The 24310-nt window shown below is 41.6% G+C and overlaps 1 protein-coding gene across 2 annotated transcripts in view; it reads right to left on the bottom strand.

Annotated features, from left to right (window-relative positions):
• The window catches only part of DPP10 (dipeptidyl peptidase like 10), a 1813461-nt gene that overhangs the window by 125628 nt on the left and 1663523 nt on the right, over positions 1 to 24310 (bottom strand). For both annotated transcript variants that reach the window (XM_069616586.1, XM_069616587.1), the window contains one exon: positions 1748 to 1942. In XM_069616586.1, the coding sequence (XP_069472687.1) occupies positions 1748 to 1942 (195 nt within the window). The remainder of the gene's footprint in view (positions 1 to 1747; positions 1943 to 24310) is intronic.

Genomic DNA, 24310 nt, shown 5'->3' with positions numbered 1-24310 from the left:
CCACTGTTTGTTGCCTTTATTATTTATGTATTGTTATTTATCTGTTTCTCCTCTACTTCGCACTTTCCACCTCTCCCCCCTTCCATGCACTTTTCCCCTCCCCCTCTCCCGTACACTTGCGCGTTCTCAATGTCACTGGGCCTAGTAAGATCGCTGTTTTGTTCTCCCCCGTTCCCCTCCCTTGCCTTGTCGCGCTCTGAAACACTTGTGTACGAGCGCGATAGAAATAAAATATCAATCAATCAAGTAACTGGTTGACCTACTGTTTCATGGTAGCAGCGTATGGAGGCTGAAAAACATGCACTAAGCTCTGACAATGTTTTAGTCCCAACACAGTGCTGCAGGCTACCTTTCTTAATCTGTTGGTGCATCAGAATAACTGCAACCAATTATTTGGCTATGGCTGCTTGGACAGTGCTAATGCAAATTGCACTTGGCAAAAATGTAAGTGTTAAAATCTGGGATGGGAAGGTGTAAAAAAATGATGCTTTCTTTCTCAAAATATGTGCCTTTGAATATAACATTTTTGATTTTCTGTACAATAACATCACTGGTTGTTTTTCCTATTTGGTTCCACCTATTAGACAGGTCTTGTTAAAGTATTTTAACGCATGACATGCTAAACATGAGTGAACTATGTGGCTCTTCTTGAAATGTAATTTCTGAGCAATGAAAACAGATTTCCCGAGTTTGAGTATGTGTCTGTTTCCTTCTAATTGCATGGCCCTTTAGATAAAGGAGCCATGCAGGATTGGAGTCCATGCATACTTCTTCCTGCAGCGGATGAAGTTTAAAATGGGAGAATGTGTTGTATTTTTTTCTTTTTATGTATGTGATTTTCATGGTTGATCATTTATTGTATAATCAAAACTACCATCTCAACATTATAGCTTCAATTAGTCCAATAAAGATATCAAAAGCTGGAGTTCTTTTTATTTAAAAACTGGACTAACACAACCCCAAACTCTTTCTGCAGCCATTATCAGGATGTAAATATACACTGTAATCCTCTTTTGAAAAGATTCCTGCCTCATAACTCTATATATACATTTTTACTTTGGTTATTTCTTGAATGTCGATTTCACATTGATAAGCAACCAAACACTATATTAGAATTTATTGGGATTACACGTTAAATGACAAGGTTATGAATGAGCTGTGTTACAATACATTTAAAAGAACAGGAATGAGATGAGTTTGTGTGAACTGGAGGGTGGGGGAGGTTGGAGTTTGTAGGATGTGTTATGGATGTGTTCCTTGAATGGGAGGGTCTTGAGCTCCTCCCCAAGTTCCAGGCACCTCTAGAAAAGTGTATATGTGCATGCTTTTCACAAAGGCTCCTTAGAAAGCCAGCAGCCAAAATGTCCAAAGGCATATATTTCAATGAGGCCTACCATGTTTGTGATTCTCATAGACTGTCTATATATAGACTGTCATGTCAAAAAATATTCTGCAGAACAAAACTAGAAAGTGGATCCTTTTTATTATGCATGTGCCATGGACCAAGCAATGGAATACAATCAAGTGTTTGGCCAAGACTTTTTTTAATAGCAAATCCATATGTATACTCCTCAATTACTCTATATCAATACATACTGTTTTCGCAGTCGATGATATCACATCAATATTAAGCCATTTTTTTCAAATGCCAAACTGAATGTTCAAACAGTGGGATTTCTTTTTTTTTTAAGTAGACATAATTATGGACATCATTGAACCACTGTTCACATTTCTTTGTCATACTCACTCAACTGCAGTAATTTGGTCCTTGACATCAACAGATCCAAGGCTTCGGTGGACCTCTTGTAGAATTTTAAGTCCCTGGAATCCACTGCCCCTGCCGTCAAACCGAGCTACAATGACATTTTCAGAGTTGACAAGCACCGAGTCCCAGTCAATGTGGAACCTATCTGTAACCAGCTGACTCCCTGGAGCTTCATCCCTGTCAGTAATAATGGAGTAGAGATTAATTACCAGTATTGATAGAGTGAGGTACATCATTACATCTCTTCAATACATTATTTTAGCTTGAACAACCAACCATTTTAGAAATGTGACATCCTCTCGGAATTGTCTTGCATCTCTCAGAGTATTACATTAGTTTTCAGTCTCCCATGCACGTATATGTTTCTATTTAAAGCAAATGCCTTTCTAAATCTGCACAGAACATAGTTAAGGAGGCATGCACACACAAATATGGCCTAAGCAGATTATTACATCCACTCACATTAATGTTTTTAGCAAACAAGCATCATTCAATAACCAACATTTGTTTCAAGGGAAGTTTGTAAACCGACATTTGTTGGAAAGAACGTTTTCAAACAAGCAAATGTTAAGCCATTTCCCAAATCTCCCTATACATGATGACATCTGTAAAAACTCCTTGTCGCATTTCTGCAAATCAACTGCTATATATTACTTTTTACTCACTGTTAATAAACCTAAAGGAAAATGAACTGTACCTCTCAACTATCCCTCGATAAGGTGGTGATAGATCTATGATCTATGTGCAAAGTTAAGCCATACCTAACATGTAACATTATCTACTGTCCTGTTAGGTGGACATGATGGGGCAAAGCGCATAGCAATGTACTGTGCTGTTTTTAATACTGTTTATTCGTGTACGTGATTCAAAACCACAGAACAGATAATGTAGAGGAATGGGAAGGGACCTTGAAATAAAGTTATCAGCATTGCCTACTGGGTTCCAACCTAAACACAAGTGTTTTTTGTTTTTGTTACATTTGAACTATTGACATACAAATTAAACACACTGATTAAAAAAAAATAAAAAAAAGATATTTCAAACAGATTGGCTGGTTTACACAATAATAGAAAAAGGTGTGGCCACACCAGTAATCAACTCCATTGTTTTTCATAAGGGTAAATCTGCAAAGGAAGAGTGGAACGAGAGCCCATTGCCCTCTTCTTTTCCAGTAGAGCGCGGGTTGTTGGTAAATCAGGAGAAAGGGGAGGTAAGAGATGCTAGAGTGACAGTATCAGAATCCATCAGGTTTCTGTCAAGCAGAGAATGTGCAATTTCAGCTAGAGGAAGGTAACAAGGATCAGGTGAAATGTATTGATGATAGATTGAGTATGTATACGACCAATAGAAATGGAGGGAAGGATGGAGGTAGAACAAGAGACAGGTATGAGGTTGTTGAGAGCCTGTGCACATTCTTTAGTGTCAGCGAATAGCAATAAGCAGGCGAAAAAGTAAAATAACAGTAATGATAACAATCATCTAAAAACAAGAATGAGAACAATGCTGAAAATGTTTAAAACGCAGGGGAATTTGCCTATGTATGACAAGGCAGGCATCGAGTGAGAGTATGCTGAGAGCAATAGGACGTAGGCAACATGATTGTACAGTCAGAACACAGGTTGGGTGCCTGGTGGTGTAGCAGTCCTGACAAGAACAAACAGCAGAGAGGATGGCTATTAGAAGCAAAGCTCTTTTTGGCAGACACCCAGGGCTAGGACGCCCAAGGAATCTGACTTCCATGGGTGGAGTGGCAGCAGGTAGGCGGGAGCAATGGCATAGCCCACAGTTGTGGCAGTGATACTGGGCTGCACCAGCGAGAGACTCCCAGAGTGCCCAGCAGGGAATGAGGGAAACGCCATCAGGTGAAGGCTCTAAACAGGTGTGCCAGTCCTGAAATGGTGGCCAGGTACTTTTCTAGGTGCCCAAGTATTCTTCTACTTGGGAGCTCTGCACATGATGGTCCTTCAGATGGTTGCAGCGATACAATTAAGCTAAAATTACTAAATATGTTGTGCTTCCAATTAATCTTCAGAGTGAAGGCCATCATTCAAATAAATGTACAGGTGTAACTGCATAGTGGTACAATCCTTAATCTATGCATGGACACATGTGACGTGCATATATAATTTTCTGCTGGTTTGGCAGTATTCATTAGATTTGGGCTGGTTCTTGGGTATGCATGGGTGATGAAAGGGGTTCACATTTCTGGTAGCCATGCCAGTATCAGCACTGCAAAACGTGCCAGACTCATCACAAGGAAAAAAACTCAGGAGGATGTAACTTATGGGCATTGCTATTTTACAGATCCCTGCCTGCTAAATGTTTCTCATTCATCCATGTGTCTACTTAAATACTACTAAGTAATGCAGAGAAACCAAACACTGGACTTAAATCTTGAGTGAGGTTGTTTGGTGAACCTTTATAGCAGTACTTCAGGATCTATGCAGGTATAGAAAACACCCAGTGTTATTCCGCCCCCTTATCAACAACCAATATAGTTTTTTATACATTGACTCCAACAAATTGAGATGAAGATTCATGGCTTCACTAAAATGGATTACACCCCCTGCAGTTAGCACAATGTTATTTATTTTGAATGAGGAGGAGGCAGGCCAATCAAATCCTCCTTAAGAGATACCAACACGGATGTGTATTCATATTACAATTAACAGTCACCCTGACTATCATAAATATGATTCTGCATTGACTTATATTACATGAACATACTTTTGGCAATATAAGCAAGTTTATAATAGCACATGCTAAGGAAGGAGAATTCTAGTGTGCTATAAATACCACTTCAATGTACCATATTTATTTTATCCATCTAGACGGCAAGCATATTATTCAAAATTGAGTCTCTCTTAACTACATAACGAATGTGTGCTGAAAATCAAGTTTTCTTGCATCTCTGTACTTTTCTCATTTTCATTTGACTTGACTTACAATTACATTTTAAATTTACATTCTTCAGATAATCGTTTACATATAACTGCATTTTGTTTCCTACAATTATAAAATGCACTTAGGTAGAGCATCTGAACAATCTGGTGGCATATATTGTATGTTGTATTTGTATTTATTGAAGAACAGGGATGTCAATTTCATCTCAGAAATAACTTATGACACCACATGTGTAGGTGGCAGAGGTATTCCCCAGAATGGTGCCTGTATATTTGCACAAATAGGAGAACAAGTGGCGAACCAGTTGATAAGGTCATGTACAAAGTCTGACAAGGGATAAAATGTACATGGGCAGACAACCAGCATGGTGTAGGCAGGTAAAGGTGGGGGAGTATCTGGGTAGTGAGTAGAGTGTACACAGTGAAGTTTGAGCACTTTGTGTAGAGAAAGGAAGTAGTAGAGCAGAATGCTAAGGAGAAGGCATAAGAAACAGTTGAGTTTACTGAGACTGAGGACAGAGCATAGGGCTTCTAGAGTGGTGAGTAAGACATGATCTAATTTTCTAAATGATGGGAAGGTTAATAAAAGCAGTAGTTGTGGTAGTAGTGATCAATTGGTGCAGGTGAAGGTTTTTTTTTAAGGAGTACTGCAAGTTTGTGAGCTGTTAGTGACGGCCCAAAGAAGATGAAACTAGAAGGAGAAAGGAGAGGAAGTGTATGGGTGGTGTTGAAAGCTGGCAGAAACATTTCCATTTTAAGAGAGCTGTTCTCACTGGGTGACTGCTTTTGGTGGACAGTGACGTTTGCCTTTATTCACAGTGGTATGGTGATAGTGGCACTGGTGTGTGCTGCGAGTATGTGGATATTGGAATTGTATTAATTTCTGATTTTGTTGCAGCTATTGAACATGGTAGACTACAATGCCAAAGGCGGAGGACATGTTCTCACTCATGGAAGACCCCTGTTGTCATTTCTGGCCCTGAGGAAGACTATTTCTGTGGTAGTTGAAACTATGACCTTACTTTGGTAATTCCTTGCCCTGCAGATAGTATAATAATCACTAATGAGGCCCTGATGAAGCCCAACAAGGCTGAAACATGTATCTCGGGTTGAGATTGCTGTTGGTACTCTTGTTCAGAAGAGAATTGCAATAGCATTTCGGTGCTGGACTACCCATGTGGCTGCAGACTCTTGAGTGGGTACCCCCCCAACGAACAGGTCATTTAGCCATGTTCATTCTCAAAGAGGGGCACCTATGGATTATTTCTTTATTTATTTTTTAATAAAAGAGGCCAATTTTAATTGTGGATACACTTTTTGCACTTTAGGGGCACCATTTGAGTCCACAATTTGTTAGTGGACCACAGGTTATAGGCAAGCTCTGTTAATGGCCGCCCTTAATGTGTTCACAATACTTCAGATATGGACCATAGGTCTCAGGTGAATTCACAATTATTGAATTATCAGCATCACTTGTTATCATATTGTCTACATGTGACTATAGCTTTTTTTGCACACTATTGGTTTGTTTGTCTATATCATATGTATGTGTTGATTTGTGTTTTATGAAATTACAGTTATTTTAAATGTATTGGTTGAATTTTGTAATACATTTCTATAATTTTGTATTAGTCTGTTTCTTCATTAGTTGATTTTGTTAGTTGTTTTCCTTCTGAGTAGGTCCATGGTGTATCCCTTGCTTCACGTGCCTAGGATGACATATGTAGGCACACACTACATTCTTATGTGTACTGGGAAGTGTTAGAGATTCATTTTACCCAGAGATTTATGTTCAGGAGAAATGTGTGTTTTGATGATTGTGGTCCCTGCTCTCCTGGTTATGCAGGATACCCTGGTGCTTTAGCACCTTGAAGCAATTGTTGTGCTAGATGGAATTACCAAGTTAATACTTTGGACCCAATAACTGGACAGACTCAAAGGAGATGGTAAAATACTGATTTGAAGTAAAACAGGGTGAATAAACACTCATCAACTCGACCCAAGCACGATAACAACATTTTTTCTATCATGCATAGTTCATATAATGCTAGATGTGTCATCTATGACATCATCCTACGTGGCAAACTTCAAAAACCTATTGACAGGTGGGATCGGATTAGGGAATCATTTCTACATATAGAAATTGTGTTGTTAGTTGTTCATTGGTGGTCTCTTTTCTATGAGACGCACCCTGAGCTACTTCTAATCAAATGGTATAGGGCAATCACCACAGCAGAAAATATGGCAGCACACTAATATTTTGCAACATTGTATGAAAAAGTGCATGGCAGGCTAATTGGTTGGGAACCCAAATCCAACCTTGGACATCTGGCTTGATAGCAGCATGTACATAGAAACAAAACCCAGGTGGGTGGAGATACATCAGCTCTTCCTTTGTTTCCCAATTAAGACATCCTATTTCATCGGTAGGCCTCATGCAAGTGTCTTCCGTTTGAAGGTTGACCTTTCCAGTCTGCACAGTATCGGGACATCTGAGGGAGTGTAGGTACACCACAGTCTTAGCTTCAGGCCTAATGAATAGCCCTTGTTTGCAGGTTCTTCATCACGTGTTGCAAGACCATGAATTTGCCCATATCGACAGTGCTTTTAACCTTATTTTATTCAGCATTTGCTGTGTGCAGTTCTCCTTTTATCCTTTAGACACTTGCACACTCTCTCCCATATTGACGTTATGCCTTTTAATCATCCAATATCTGGCATCAGTAAATGTTTGTTTTCCTCCTAATCTTTAGAAAATATGTCTTTGCGCATGTGTACACATAGACTGTGTCTAGTGCTTTTTCTTCATCTCTCGAAATAGCATCATTGGTTCCAAGCCAATGAATTCCCCTATTTTGCAAGGAAATAGCTTTCTGCCTCGTCTCTCTATTTTTAGGATCCTGGGCTTGTATTTTTAAATGGTAACTTGGTTGATTGACATGAGCCGTCTATCTTGCTCTGATGCTAGTCGTAAACTTTGAATATATACCTCTCTTAAGCAAGCGTCTATGTATTCTTTCTACCTTGTGTCTCAGTGTACTTAGAGTTATTGGCCAGGGGGTCACTTCATTCTTCTTTATTTTTGCAAATGCTGCATCTTGGAGTACATGGTTCTCTTACTGCGTCAGTTACATCATTATTCTTAAGTATTTCATGATCAATTCAACATAGGGTCAACCATCTTCTTTCGAACATTCTTTTGCTGTTATAAGACTTTGTTTAATGTGCATCCATGTTGTTCACCGTTTTATTAATGGCTGCTTTTCGACAACTCGGCAAGGGACATCCTTCTTGGTAAGTTTCCTCTACTGTTTCAACGTGAGGGTGTCTCCTGAATGGCTGCGTGAGTGGATATCTTTTTTCATTCAGTCGACGTGGTAGGGACATACCGCATACACATATGCATGGGTTCCCAATTATAGCTCCTCATCTGTTACGCCAATAGGGTGGGGATGAGAGGACGTTGACTGGGGAGAATGCATCCACTTGCTCCTCTACACCCTGGTGTTGTTTGATATTTTAGCGAGTCAGCAAACAGGTTGCACCTTTAAACCCCATTTTAACATCAACAGTTTTTGCCAGTTTTGCTCATTTTCTGGTTTGTCAAATCATTCCCTCACTTCCAGCGGATGATCAGACAGTAGCAGTTGCTGATGAGGAAAGATTGGTTCTTTCTGACCAACTTGCCTTTGACTCAGCTACACACAAACACGCATGCGTTCTGTTTCATGCAGGAATTCCACTGCCCACTGGCTGATCTATACACCTACACTCCAGGGAGGTGAACTTACAAGGGACAGTCATTTTGAATAGTGTCATTTTGAGCCAATGAGGAAGGACATGGCTGGGAATGTTACAATCTTTGAGAAATGACTTAGGAAATCCTAATTTTGCCTGCATTGGTTTTACTTTTATGCTTTGCCCTTATTTTGTGCTATTTCCTGTGAATGTTTACCCCTGGGAGCTGCAGTAAAAATGGTTGGATACTTCTGTAAGAAGGGACTCTAAATGGATTCAAGCAGTGGATTTGAAATGCACCTATCACATTGGATAAATCATGCTTTAAATGCAGTGCGATCCCACCATCCTCCTGACTCCATTTGGTTCTCCTGGCTGGGAAACGCACCCCCTTCCGTAGGGGCAAAGACATTTATAAGAGTATGCCAAGATACCTTTCCTCTATAAGGTCTGAGGCAGGAAGAACTCTTAAGCTTGCCTGCCTTAATGACCTTTCAGCTAGGACACCCAACTCCCCTGAAGCTTGCATTTCCCGCAGTTGACCTCGAGTGATCTTGTAGGAGGCTCTCCAGAGTCAATCACCTTTAAAAAAGCCCTTTTGAAACAACTAGAAAAACTAGAAACTGAGCAAGTACCTGGCTATAAGAATTTTTCAAATAAAAACAAGCTAGCCTTAAAATCACTAGCAGCAAATGACCTCATCACCATAAAACCGGCGGATAAGGGTGGAGCCACCGTTATAATGGATACAGCATCCTATGACCAGATGGCAAAAAACCTCCTACAAGATCACTCGAGCTATAAACAATTGGGGGCTGATCCAACAGAAACTATTAGACAACTAATCACGCCGATTTTGGAAGAAGCCAGTGCCGAAGAAATAATTAGCAGTAAAGAATATGAGTTTCTTAATCCCAAATTCCCCAGAAACCAGCTTTTTACGCACTCCCCAAAGTGCATAAGGGCATTTCACCGGTACCAGGAAGACTGATAGTTTTGGGGATTGGATCCATACTGGAACCACTTTCACAATTCGTGGATTACTTTCTCAAACCTGAAGTAACAAAAATGAAGTCATACTTGAAAGACACTACAGCTGTCATCAAATTACTACAGGATCAATCGTTCAACCCAACTGACAACTTATTAGTCACATTGGACATTGAATCACTCTATACCAAGATTCCACAAATGGCAACTCTAAGAGTTATAGAGAAGATCTTACAAGAAAGGGAACCACCACTACCTGTCCCTGTAACCTTCCTGATGCAATTGGCCGAGATAGCACTCACCAAGAATTTCTTTATCTACAATAATACACACTACGAACAAATCTCAGGAACAGCAATGGGAGCAACTTTTGCCCCTAGCCTGGCAAATCTTTATGTTGCAAGCTTTTAAGAAGAAAGAATCTACCACCAGAACAACCCATGGCTGAATGAGATAACACTCTGGTCTAGATATATAGACAACGTACTGTTGATCTTCTTAGGCAATGAAATAGAGCACATCACCTTCATGGACTGGTTGAACAGACAAAACCCTTTCCTCAGATTCTCAGGAGCTCACAGCATTACTTCAGTGCATTTCTTAGACCTAACTCTCAAAACCAGCAATGGTAACATTATCAGTACCGTCTTTAACAAACCGACAGACAGAAATTCACTACTGACCTATAAGAGTTATCACCCGCCCAGCCTAAGAAAAAACCTACCTTTTGGATAATTCCTCCGGTATCACCGTAACTGCACACAGACAACTGATTACAACCAGCAGTCAATGGCTCTAGCCTCTAAACCTAACTACAGGGGCTATCTGAAAAAACTGGTAAAACAAGCCAGAAAAAGAGCAAGAAATATACCCAGAGAAACTACTCTTGAAAACCACATCAAAGAAAAAACACAATCTGAGCAAATAACTGCAGTACTGATCTACTCACCCCTCACCAATAAAATTAAGAAGGAGGTCTTGAAACTCTGGCCGATTTTGAATGTCGGCCCCTTAAGGCTGGACACCCCCAGATTTGCCATTACAAGACGAAAGAACCTGAGAGACTTGTTAGTCCACTCATATAAGGACCCCACCCCCAGAACCAACACACTGTGGAATATGGCCCAAGCCACAGGCCACACACCCTGTGGATCATGTAGTGCATGTTCGAGCACCAAAAGATCGACCAGCATTGAGATTGGCTGGCACTTCCCATGGACGCAAAAAACTTTCACGAACTGCAACAGCTGTAATGGGATTTATATCATAACATGTCCATGTGCCAAACGATACGTAGAAATGACAACAAGACCAGTCAGAATACGACTCGCTGAGCACCGCAACAACTGCACCAATGGTGGAACACTTTACTGAACAGCAACATAATCCAGCAGATTTCACCTGGTCAATCATTGAGAAAATGGCTACACCCATAAGAGGGGGGAATATCCACAATCTACTCTATAAAAGAGAACAACTTTGGATTTTCTGTTTGAAGACAGACAAGAATGAATTAAACGAACCAACCAGCTGGCAAACCCTTGCAACCATGGTCTAGCCTATCAAATAGGGTGTCAAATGAACTGTGGGGTACGGGTATGAGCATATTGAATGGGCGGCTGTACATGGGTAACACTTCACCACCCACAAAATACAGCACGGAATTAGCGACATGACCCATACTCGTCCCGTTAATAATATGAGACACTGTGCAATAGTTTCAGTTGTATGACAGACGCGGGCGGCCATTGTCCCAGGAACCCGTGCGTGCACCAGACGGCGGCGTCACAACAAAAATAAAAAGAGATCTGGCGGTCAGCGGCGTAGAGAACACTCCGCGCGCAGACCGCCAGACCGCCAGACCTCTACAGAGACGAAAGCGAGCAGGTAAGCCGCTCCCTACCAGCAGCCATCTGTTTTAACACAAGCGGACGCACACGGCACAGGCCGCGGGGGTAATACGTGAATATTGAGAGAGGGATGTGGCACGCCGCTGTGCGGCCACATACACCCACCATTGAGGCAATTCTCGGTTATTTAAATGTTAAAATGATATATACAGTGCTAACCTACACTGTTTGTTCATATCTGTTAGCAGATACTCCAACCTAGTACTAATAACTACTTTGGTTCCTAGGTCCCAGGTCACCTCACCCACCCGTGTACAGAATTAATTTCCACGCGGATAGGGTAAGCACCCTTCCTTTTATATTGTAGATGTGCAGTCATTCCTATAATGTTTTTATGCAATAGATCTACTAGGAGGTTAAGTTTACATCTCTTTAACCTGCCCCCCCTCTTCTCTCTTCCCACTCCCTCCTATCATCCTTACAGGGAGAGGACCATGAAGTATGCAGACTAAGCTGCCCATCATAATTAGGAGGAACCCAATTGAATACCTCCATAAGCCCTGATGAATGTGGTGCAACTACTTATTTACCACAGAAACCGGTCGGCTATAGGGAGACCTGACCTAGTGCTACAGTAATTAGTACAGACGGGCTTCTCCCCTCCCCAGGATCCTCATAATTGTCAAGGAACCTATACATTTCTTCACTGCTCAGAAGCAGAAGAGGAATCTACTGGAGAATCTAATACAACTCCTCCAGCCTTTTTAATATAAAGTTCTGCACCTACCTAACGGAGAAAGCATATTAAAAATTTGAGATATTTCTACCAATAATGGCAGACACACATAGAGTCGGGACCGGCTTTTTGTGTCTTTTAAACACGATGAAGAGTATCCACTTGCAATTATGAGCTCAGCAAGAGAGATGTATCCATCCCTATTCATTTGAATAAAAACTGTGAGTTTCTAGTCCGTCCTATAGACCCTAACACCACCATACCACCACATGTGATATGGAGGTAATTCCTCCTGACCAAGCGGTGGTAAAGGGGAAATCTGTTTGGTGGTATTTTAGCAGATTATCGAGCAAAATGCTGCCAAACCTATAATGAGGGCCTCTATCTTTTTAGGAAAGGCTATTTTCATATATCCGTGCATGGACATTCCATGTATTTATTTGTTTAATAATAATAATAATAATAATAATAATAATAATAATAATAATTTGCATTTATATAGTGCCACAAACCCTCAGCATCAGAGCACTCCTTATTTTTAGCCACGGTGTATGGTGCTCCTTTATCGACCTTTGAAAGATGAAAGGCTGAGTTTGGCCCTACAAATGCCAAAGGGAGCGCTCTACTCGCTGTGCTAACTTACCGTCTAATTATGCATGAATCTTTGAAGAGTATAACCTGCCCTCAGTGCATCCTACAAATATACAAATGATGGAGCTGTACAATTCACTTTCTATCGGTTTCACTATTATGACCGAAAAAAAAAAAAAAACACTGACATAAGGTGTAGTCCGTGTTCGGGCATTGCACATTCTTACCTCCCCACTACACTATTGGCCAGCATCGGGTTTCATCACAAACACATACGACCCAGCCCTGCTTTGTGTGTAAATCATGCGCCTGTTCAGTAATTTAAATGTGACAACACATCAAGTAATGCTTCCCCCGCAATGTACCTCGTCCATTGTATCTTTTCTGAATTAACCATTTTTACAGCTCATATAATAAGGTTCAATCACCATAGTTACCGGACAGTTGTGTACCTGTTTCAAATAAAAGTAGAACATCTAAAATTATGAATCCTTGTTATATATTTCAAAATATTAATTATATGCGAGATGTTTTACCCTATTTAATCAACCATTCTGGCTACCTATAAGTACCGTTTACAATGTTGCTGATAATGTATATGGAAATACACAGACAATGCATGGCCACTGAAATATTATTAATTACAAATGTGACTTTAAGACAGTATATAGTTTTATGTTTGGGCAGAGGGAAATTCTGTTTCCCTGTACTGTGCTCACTTTCATTCCTTATCTTTCACATTTTCTTGCTGAGAAATGACAGCTAACTAATTCTGACATTTAAGACACGTTATCCGCAAGTTTTGTATGTATTAGGTTAATTATTTTGAAGTAAAATATAAAGAATGGAGATGGCCTCTTGGTTATTACCTAGATTAAATGTCACATTCTTTGGTATATTTAATTATTCCTAGTGGATTATCATCAACTAATAAATCTTTCAACCTTTTAAAATGAATTAGTTGGAATATAATGAGGGGAATTCAAAATCTGTCTGAGATTTAAACTTTGATCCCCGCTCCATTGAAAGAAATCGAGAGACTGGAGAAAATAATTACTCATGCGAGCACTCGCTGTGCTCACCTTTAATCTCTTAACTTCAGTAGGTATATTATGTTTCAAGAGAGTGGAGAAAAGGAAGTGTTCGGAATCTCATTGTGAAGGCAGCAGGGACATGGATCAATGGACAGAGCGTCTTCCCGGCATTGTGGTATGCGGGCTACACACTGAATGCGTGATGTATTGTGGAACCCTTGAGAAACGGTGGGAACTATGGCTGTTCTTCCTACAAAACAATAAGGGTAGAAAGAAGGCTGACACGGCCTGGCATCCATTAGGGACATCCTATGCGTCATGAAGCTTCAATTCAGCCGGACTCAATTGCATTTGCAACGTTTAGAAGAATCTGCATTTTGCATAATGCACTAGTCGTGACCAAAGTGTGACGTTTTGTTGTGACTTGTTGCAAGAATTAACGTCATGGCAGGAATGGCCCTTGAGGTAGGATGGCGTTATTGGAGTAGGAATGGTCCTTTGGTGGGAATGGGATTCATACCAGAGACCACTTTGACACAGTGATGTGTCCACGTATAAAATGAATGATGATTAAACAAGACAAGCCGCTATGTTATTGAAACCACATTTTCTCCAGTTTAAACACATCCTTACAGAATGGCTTTCCCTGCGGTCGTTTGCAGCTTGATTGTACCAACACAAGCTCTCTCTAAACAAACTTAGCCTTGAACAGATTACAATTTCCTATAAAGTGAACCAGCGCAATCTACAAAGCAGTGTTCTTATCCTTTCAGCCTATTTCTGATGCACATTTGGTTAGAAATGATGCGTTCTCACTCTCCCATGGTTTCACCCTGCAAACCATGCCCAGCAAGATTGTTAAAGGAAGCAAGTTCATAAGTGGTAACAGATCTATGTAAACTCATCAATAAGTCCTTTGAATCTGGATCAGCACTAGTAACGTATCTGCTCGTGAACTAAAACGATTCTCAATAGATCTGCAAGATCCTACACATTGTTCATTTGGAAGTGGTGGCTAGAATACAGCTGCAGAATTTCCTGGATAAAAATGGCCAGCAAGCCAAAGTAATGAGTCCCTGGTTCTGGCATTTATGTATGATCGACAATTGGTGGTGATGCAGGGGCTGTAAGATTTGACAGCAGCCTTTGACAATCCCCACCCTATTGGGGCACATTTGCAGGCTGGGTTTATAAGATACAACTCTAGTCTAGTGTACATAATTATTTTCATTCAGAGTTCATGTGGTTGCTTTGCCTCCTTTTGAATCAGAGCAAAGATAATTACCCATAGGGTTCCACAAGGTACATTGTTAAGTCCACCATTGTTTAATATTTATATGAAGCCATTTACAGATCCTGTGCATGCTTACAGTTTAATGATCAAGGAGACCTGCATGATGAGGCAGCAGGCCATTTCAAATACTGTGTAGATCAAATCAATAACTAGATGAACCCAAATCAACTACAATATAATGGCTGTTAGGAAAGATTTCATATTAGAACGTCATTTTCCCTCCATGTGTCAACCCCCCAAACTTTGTGCTGCTGTTTTACACCCTGAACTAACCTTTGCCGGAGAAGCGCAGCCCTCAGCTGCACTCCTCTGGGCTTTCGCTCACTTCTTATGGGAAAACTGACATGCCCTTAAGACAGTCAGTACTGGGAGACTTTGTTTCCCTTAGGCCTTTCCTCATGCTGCAGCTTTTGCGCAACATGAAACAAGAGTGCAATGTAACTTACTTTACCGCACCCTTGGGTCTCTAGTCATTCCAAAGGCCCTAGAAACTCTCCCTGGACTTTATATGAACTGGGCAGATGTGTCAAGGACAGGACTGGTGGCAGCTATCGTTTTCTTATGTTGTTAACCCTTTCTTGCCATGTCATCCGTGCTTACAGCGTTTGGCACAAATAGGTGGCCTGGCTCCAAAATGGCCATGCCACGCGGTTCTTTGTCCTGTACTTTGGCCATCTTGCCCCTTCACCCTCCCCAGGTCGAGCCGACCCGGGTCAGTCCTTATTTGGACATGCACTTTCCCGCGAAACCCAAAACTTTCGCAGGCTTCTGCATGTCTTGTGTGTGTGCCTCCAGGATGTGGGCTGGGATGTCTGTTCCCGATACACATCCTGGGTGCCAGAGAGTCTGGAGTGTCCTGAATGCCAGGGACCACCGTGGTCCATGATTGGTCCACGTATGGAGTGAGTGTTTGTGAGCAGATCTCTCATTGGCTCCTCTCTGTTTTGGCGCAAAGGGAACTTTGGATAAGAGGAGGCCGGGTACACCACTACCATGTCCATCTCCTGAGTTCACATGAACAAAGGAAAAGGAGCCAAGTATCCTGCAACAAGAAGCCGAGTCGAGGAACCGCTGGTGACACGCTGGAAGGTTTGGCACCCTGAGCCCGCTGTCGTCCTGCGAGACCCCTCTGCATCTGATCGTCCTAGAAGGTCCGCGAAGACGCTTCGACCCATCGGAATAGTGGGACCAACTATTCTCAGCACCTTCATCAAACCCTGCAGTAAGCCTCTTCGGAAGTGTCCTTGGCCCAACCAGTGGGCTGACCAGCTTACGCGGGACATTTGTTCTGTTACCGCCGCAGTTTTGAGGAAGCCCTCGAAACTTGGTATACTGCTTGCTTTCTGTCCATGGCACCCTCACATCGAATTTCGTACACTTGGCATTCCCAGGTCTGAAGTGATACGAGTGCACCTGGACCAGAGTAAACGCGGTTACCGTGTTGCCCTGCTGTGGCAACGACCTGTGTAAGTTCGCTGCACTGGTGACCCCCTTGACCCAGAAGCCTGCTGCAGTGGAATTGGGCTGATTCCTCCACCCAGAGCAGAGAAATCGCCCCTGTCCCATTTGGGAATCCCTGCTGTACCGTGGAAACTACACGGTGTCGAGACGTCCTGATTGTCGCATTCGAACCTGCCAGTGAAGTGGACTGTACTGGCAAAGTCTGGGTCTGCCTGCATTGGGGACTGGTGAGTAGTCCATACCCCAACCGGTGGCCCCTAGTGCAGGAGCCCATTTTTACACATGAAGTAGCCCCCGAGGGCCCCTTTTCTTTCCACAGCTATTGCAAAATAGCGACTCCATCCCGCACTCTCAACCTGCCTCTACCTTCCAGTGGAGGTCCTACTTGAATAGTGGGGACTTGTTCTTCATCGACCTTATCCACCTTGCTGAGCTGCTAGTGACCCTTGAAGAGACCCTATTTTGTCCATTGGCACAAGCACGTGCGTGTACAATTGAGCATAAGGCTCCTCTCTTCATAGGGCTTGGACTGCCTCTTAGTTAGGTGTATTCTTGATATGGAACTGGGTGTAAAGATTACTTGCACTGCCTGGTTTCCTCCCCATCTAGGTGGTATACATACTTCGTGATTGTAATCCATTGGACCCCTCTGGTCTTGTATATATATTGGGCCTCATTACAACTCAGGCGTTAAGGGTTAAAGTTGGTGCACTTAGCACCAAGGTTGTAATGAGGCCCCTTGTGTTGATTGTGATGTATTGGTTTACTTTAATATTATTGTGATTCTTTGCTATGGTCTATATTACAGAGGCCTTGTAATAAATGTGTCTATATTTTTAATATAACACCTGTCTGGAGTAATTTGTAAGTGTCCTTGCTTTGTGTGCTCATTGAGGTCTTTCAGTCACCCTCACCCCTCTTGAGACTTAGTCTTGACCACCTGTCATAGCTGCCCTGATTGGTCTGGCTTGTCCAGAGGTTACCCTATTCCAAGAAACTAGGTTGGCCTTCTGAACCTCTGCACCTCCAGGTCAGAGTTCAGAAATCCCTCTTAACAATGGCCAGCAGATTGAGGTCTTACGTTCTAGTGGTCTGGCATACAAATTGCAGCAGAATATCTTCATTTTAGATAATGACCCTGATTTAGGCTACAGTGTGTAAACTTAGTCTAACACGCACTGGCACTCTGTTTTGGGCCATGTCCTATTCCAGCCCAGAAGGTCAGAAATGTGGGAGTCTGGTTTGTCTAATCTTTGTCAATGGACACTTAAATTAGTCTGGTAACCATAGCTTGATTTTTCCAACTCTGGACATCAAGGAGATTCTTGGATTATTTAACGTTCCCCCAAATGCTGAAAATTGTTTTTTGTCTTCATCTCCAGCAATATTGACTTCTACAATGTTATCTATTTGGGACTTCCCAAGGTAGCTTTGCATGCATTTATCTACATAATAGGGACCACATTTCTCCAGATTGTATGATGTCATGTTCCGCTTAAGACAGTAGCTTTGTCTATGATACCTATCATAAGCAGGACCCTGCATTCCTTCAGACACATTTTGTGAAATATATGCCAGGTAGATCAATATGCTCAGCCTCACTAGCACTGTTTATTGTTGTAAAAGCTACATACGTATGTAAGATTGAATGGCTGTGCCTTAGCTTTGGAACTCTTTTGCATCAGATATCCACCTCCCAGTTAACAACCTCGAGTAGTAGTGGAAAGTAAAGACATTTGTATTTCTGCACTAGGATTGCTGAGGTAGACACATTTCTTTAGGCAAAAGATGGTCCTTCAAGATGGGATCGTTTTTGAGTGATGACCATTGGCACAGGATGTGGAACGTCTAAAAATGATGTCTGTTTACTTATCTTCATTTTTGATGGGAGTTTATGAAGATCCATATAAAGAACTGCTGTAGAGTATTTGATGAGCCTGACTTTGGCTGGATAGGTGAGTAAAACAATGTCTCTCATATACAATGGTATGATGTCACCAGTATCCGATTATAGCATGATCCTATAGCTGTGAATTGGCAGAGCAGAGTAAAGGATTATTCAGAATTGCAAATTATATGCGGGGCAATTGTTCCTTTATAAAATTAGAGACGTCTGAAGTGACCTGCCCATTTTGTACCTACGGGTATGGATCAGGGTATTTTATTCTTTATAATAGGTTGTTATACTACAATCCCCTTCAGTTCCTGGTCTCATGCTGAAGCAAGACATTGTCCATTTAGTCAACTGTAGGGTAAACGTGGTTCTGTTAAGGTTGCAAACAAGCATTGTATGCAGCTTTAACAACATAGATTTGAAAGCCATGTGTGCCATTTAATTTAAGTGGAAATATGCCACTATATCAAACTCTGACACAAACTGCCATCAAGATTTCCTCATCAACGTATTACTCTTAAAGTAGGAACTTCATGTGATTTACACTTGCCAATGTTATTGATCGAGAACTCTGTATTATGCTCCACGCATTTGAACATTTTGCAGAATGCTGTGAGAGAAGATTCATATAACGTATTTTACACTAGTCAATGGGCCTCATTACGACCCAGGCGGAGGACCATGGTGCTATTAGCACCATGGTCCATGCCGGTGTCCGCCATGGCAGAATGGGGAATTACCACCCCATTCCGAGGTTGGTGGGGCGGTAATTCCCCATACCGCCATGGCCCTTCCCCATTCCCAATTTTGCCCCATAGGGCTCAATGGGAATGGGGAAGGAGCTAATATTGGTACCACAAATTGCGGTACCATTATTAGCACCAAAGTCCCTTTGCGGGTCCCTACTTTAATGGCTGGAAAAACCAGCCGTTAAGGTCGGGTCCCGCAAAGGGACTTAACTGTTAATTTTACTATTTGTGATTTATTATGTAGCTTATGCAACAAGTCGACAGAATTATGCAGCAAGTAGGCGAAGCTGTTGGCACACTGTCCGTTCAATGAACTCATTTGTATCCCTTTTCCTTCAGTGAACCTTCTCTCGACTGTAGAATAGATACCATAGACACACTACTTCCATACAAAGGTTCTCACTTGAGAGTTGTGGGGATTTGCTTCTTGAAATGTCACCCCTATACTGTTTACATACATGTATGAAAACAGAAGATTGGTGAAGATTAATCTTGAACATGTTATTTATTTATGTTCTATATTTGGCCTTAATTATGTGGATCATGTGTTTTTTCTCCACATGCTTGCTCAATAACCTCTGTCACAAAATGTAGAATGTGAGTGACTTCTAGTGTAAGCATCTGTATTTGGCTGAGGAACGACATCTCTCCCTTGATCCCATATTAAAAACAAGTACAAATGGTTGAAGTAGATATTCTACAGCAAGAGATTTACGTACAACCATGATCTTGTGGGTTTGTAGCATATATGGGGGATGGTAAATCCAAATGAAAGGGATTAGTCTTTCTAGTGTTCTCCACACAAATCGTTTTCATAATTAGACTTGATTTACTATCAAAATGTTCTCTGACATCTGTGACTGTATTGACAACTAGGAAGGGAGAAGGGTAGGTAAAACTGTGTCATTGGCAATTTATCCAGTATGTCACAGGTCCCAGGCTCCCCCTCCAGTACTGCACTTCCCTCTGGGCCTCTGCACTCTGCTTGGCACTACTGCACTTGGGATACATTCCATGAAAGTGGCAACCTCTCTGTACTTAACCCAGGCCCCTGCTGGACTGGGTGCATTTGTCCCCCCTCACACTTCCTGTCTGCGCACTTCAACGACCGTGGATGTACTAGGCCTAGCAAGATTGTGTCCTGTCCTCCCTCTATCTCCCCTCCCTAGCTTGGTTGTGCCTGAAGCACTAATGCATAGATGGATTAGTGATGACCAACCACTAATCAATCTGAAATGTCACCAGGCCAAGTACGGCTTTTTATTGATCTGTATATGTCCCTTTCCCTCTCCCCGCCCATAAGAAAAATGTTCTACTGGTAAAAATGAATCACCCAAGACACTAATGTTAGCAGAACTTCCCCACTAACCATCCCAGTATCTTTCTAATCTTCCTAAAGCCTTTGTGAAGAAAACCTGTTCGGAAAGAAAACAAACAACGTTGACACACGTGTTGGCAAACCTTTCTCATTGCACATGTATGTGCGTGAAACTGGAAAGCCTTAGGGTAGCTGCATCTAACTAAATTAGGCTCTATTATCTTAAAGTGCAGTTTTTGAATGTAGGAAACAGAAGGGTTTCAGAAATAGATACATGTATGATTTGTTTGGCAATGCGCCATTATAACACATAGGCCTGATTTACAAAAGCGTGTTTTGATGGAAACATCCCACTAAAAAATGCATTGTAAATTATGCCCACATCATGCACACATCTACACAACACATTGTTGCTCATACTGTGTGTATTGAACAGTATGAGCAATGTGAACAACACATATCAAAGATGTACTGGAAAGTCATATGGAGGGAGACAGAGGTTACAGCCAGTGAATTGCATATTCCCTGCATGCATTAGTTAATAGCATTCAGTGCGCTTCATATTTAAGCATGGGAAATACTGCAAACTTTAAAATAGTAGGTGTGAGATGTCTTTACCCACTTCTGCTTTGCCATGCGGCATCACTGTGCTTTGATGGTGCCAGAACATCAAAATGGCCACAAAACTCTTGTGCGCGCCAAAACCTCTGAAAATCGCATTTTGCAAAGCACAAAAAGATGGCTGCCCAATCTGCTATGCATGTTGTCAGCGGTGGAACCGAGATCGCACTCCTGAAACATGTCACTGGGCTCCACAACATGTGAAGATGGAGTACAGAAGGAAAGGCAGTTCTTTGCTGGATGAAACCCAAAATCTTGCTTTAAATCACTTTCTCTTTGTTGCTGAAACTGCAGAATGTCGGTACAAAACACCCTCAAACATCCAAAATTCTTGCTGGGTGCTACAATTCACTTAGTATAAGAAATGATTGTGAACATACAATGTCCTGAAAAGCTGAAAGCATCAAGGGATTTCCACAGCAAAAGTGGCTCTGTGGATTTGTCAAAATCTGGGCACAGTACCCTTGGCCGCCTGAATGACAGCTGTCAGGGGCCTGCAGGATTAAAACGTTAAACATGTATAAACTAAAATCAAATGTTTGCAAGCTAAGAGGCCTGTTATTGAGTGTAACCCATCTTGTAATTGTTGTGATGCAATGGTTTAAAATCGTGAAGAAGTATTTAGCTGTGATTTGATCCCACAAGTTTGTTGTATGCTAAAGGAAAATTCCACAGAATTAACATTTCAAATAAAGCTTGGCTAAAGCTACCAAACCAGAATAACAGCTTTCCTTATAGAGGCAAGGCCTCTCCCTCCAGCTCCCTCCTCCAGGAAATCACACCCAAGTGATAATTATAGGGCGGGGGAAGAACCTGGTCTGCAGTGGGAAGGAAACAATGAACAGCTGCAAAGCAGGAAAGCCTAGGTGTGAGGACCGTCGTAAAATGGCCTCTGCCAACAAGAGAACAGGGAGGAGACTTCTCCTGAACTGAAGGGAGACAAAAAGAGGCGGAGACAAATAGCCATCTGTGGCTGGACATTCACAAAGAACATTTTGTTTAAATACCTATAACTTGCCACTTAAAATTGTCAAAAACACAAAAATAACATAATTGTAAATCTCATTTTTGGCTGCATATTTCAAGAGGTGGCAAAATCATGTGACATAATTTGGAGGGAAACGGCAGAAAATGTGATTTTACACCAAATGTATTTCTGCTAGAAGTATGAAACTGTATACACGTTTGCAAACGTTATAAGCGCACACTTGTAGAAATGTTCTGATAAATGAGACATTGTGTTCCTGATGAAAAGGGTGACATTCTGGGAAAAGCAGATACAAGATCCCACAGCTATGGGGTTTGGAGGAGTAGCTGCTGTACAACATATGTAATCTATATATGTGGTTGTTATAGAGGTTGCATATGTGTAAATATGTATTATGTCAAAAGTAGATGTTGTGTTCAAGAGGCTAGTGGTGGACTCAAAGCCTCATAAACTCACAACATAAAAGTGACACCTTGTTTTTCTCCACCTATCAAGGCAGAGGGGAGATTCTGACCAAACCTTGTCAAAGGGGTGAGCTTAGGTTAAACCAGCACACACACCCCCTTCATCATAGCATAAATAGAGACAGCAGAGGGAAGAAAAAGGACAGACAGATTCAAACACTATCCGAATTCTGGCAGTGCACCCTGCTGCAGAACTTTCCATCTTCCTTGCTCCAGACTCCAGAAACTTGGCAAAGCAGAACCCATTGCATAGCTGAACAATTTTCAGCTATGCCTCAATTTCCAGAACCAGAACCAACCCCACAAAACTAAGGGGAACTAAAATACAGCCGGGCTACGCTGTACTGCTTGCCTGCTGAAATAATTATCATCAGAACCAAAAAGGGCATATCCAACCCAGTCCTGTGCCGTGACCAGAGTGCATTGCAGATCAGATCCAGTCCTGTGCCGTGCGGTGTCCAGAGTGCCTTGACCCTGCCTGAATCCGATGTGCCCAGCAGTCTGTCCTGACCAGAATCCCTGACCAGAATCCCTAACCAGAATCCTGACGGTTCTCTTTAAAAACCTATCTAGTGAGTATCTATAGATAGAACTGTGTCACTAGCATATAACATTGCTTAGTTAATCCCTATCTTAAATCCATCCTATCTTGTCTTCAGAACTTGTGTTGTTAGAAATATTTTTGAATTGCCGGAGCTCTCTATTCAATCCCTCCTATCTTCCTCCTGTGCTAGTTTTGTTAAAACTACTTCTGCACTGATCATTTCTCATCTGAAGAAGGCAGGACCACTACAGGCAGTCACCCTGATCAAGTGGCTGTAGTTCTGTGTGGTATTCGTTGTCTTCATAGGTATCCGCTAGTGTAAGAAATCCTTTTTGTCATTTTAAAAGTGCATCCCCGTTTCCCCATTCTTGCGCCTATCCTGAAAAAAGACGACCTCCACTAAAACGTCCATAACTTTCTCAGTTTTTGTGCTAGAAACAACATTTCAACTTCTGCTTGTAGCTAACATCCACATCTTTAACCACATCTAAAACCGACCCCAAATTCTTACAGTTATCCCGTTATTGCGATTATCACACAGTGAAATGTTTGCCACGAATTTCGTTTCAGGGAAATTCTTACACTTGTAAAACAGCTTATGATTGCTCCCCACCTTCATTTTAAGATTTCAAATTGTTTCTTGGTATTAAATCATTGCTGGTGTTTGTGTGCACTATCCAAAGTGGCTCCCATAAGAATTATAACAATTGCAGCAATTTGAACCATATTTAGTGTTTCTGCCCAATCCATTTTCAAGATAACTTTAAAAACCATTGAAACAGCATGACAGTCAATTCTGTTTTCTCTTGTGTTCACTGGAGGAAAGTGGGATTGTTATTTTGTTTGAATTCTGCCATTACTGAATACCTGCTCTCTCTCCCCCTATCTCTTTACATTGCCTATTGGGGGGTTGAGGGGTGTGCAGGGGGAACCCTTAACCACAGTGCAATCTGTTCTGAACATATACACACAAATGTATTATTATGGTGCTGAATTGTTTTGCTCATTATTACTCCTTGTGTATTAAAGAGATTATTCACTGTTACATCACCCCATTGGCGATTATTTTATACCCATTAAAACATAGTGTGATTAAATTGTAAATACATAAATAAATATTTTAACTTTGCAAACCAGCCTGATTCCTGCTTCAGTGTGACCCGGGTGGTTCCAGGAGAGGGGCATGATATGATTGATACATCGTTCAGAATAAATAACTTTTAGACAAAATAAATAAGGATTTCAGTTGTGCATTGCACGCTAGGCATTGACTTGGGTTTGTGCCGGATTGAAATCACTTACATCTTGAGGGCTCATCACGAGATCCTGAATTAGATATACCACTTGTGACAGTCTAACACAGCATGCTA

This window comes from Ambystoma mexicanum, chromosome 9, assembly GCF_040938575.1.
Source record: "Ambystoma mexicanum isolate Mex_15411 chromosome 9, UKY_AmexF1_1, whole genome shotgun sequence".
Taxonomy (NCBI): domain Eukaryota; kingdom Metazoa; phylum Chordata; class Amphibia; order Caudata; family Ambystomatidae; genus Ambystoma; species Ambystoma mexicanum.
The sequence above is the reverse complement of the archived record's forward strand: the minus strand, read 5'-3'. Positions and strand labels throughout refer to the sequence as shown.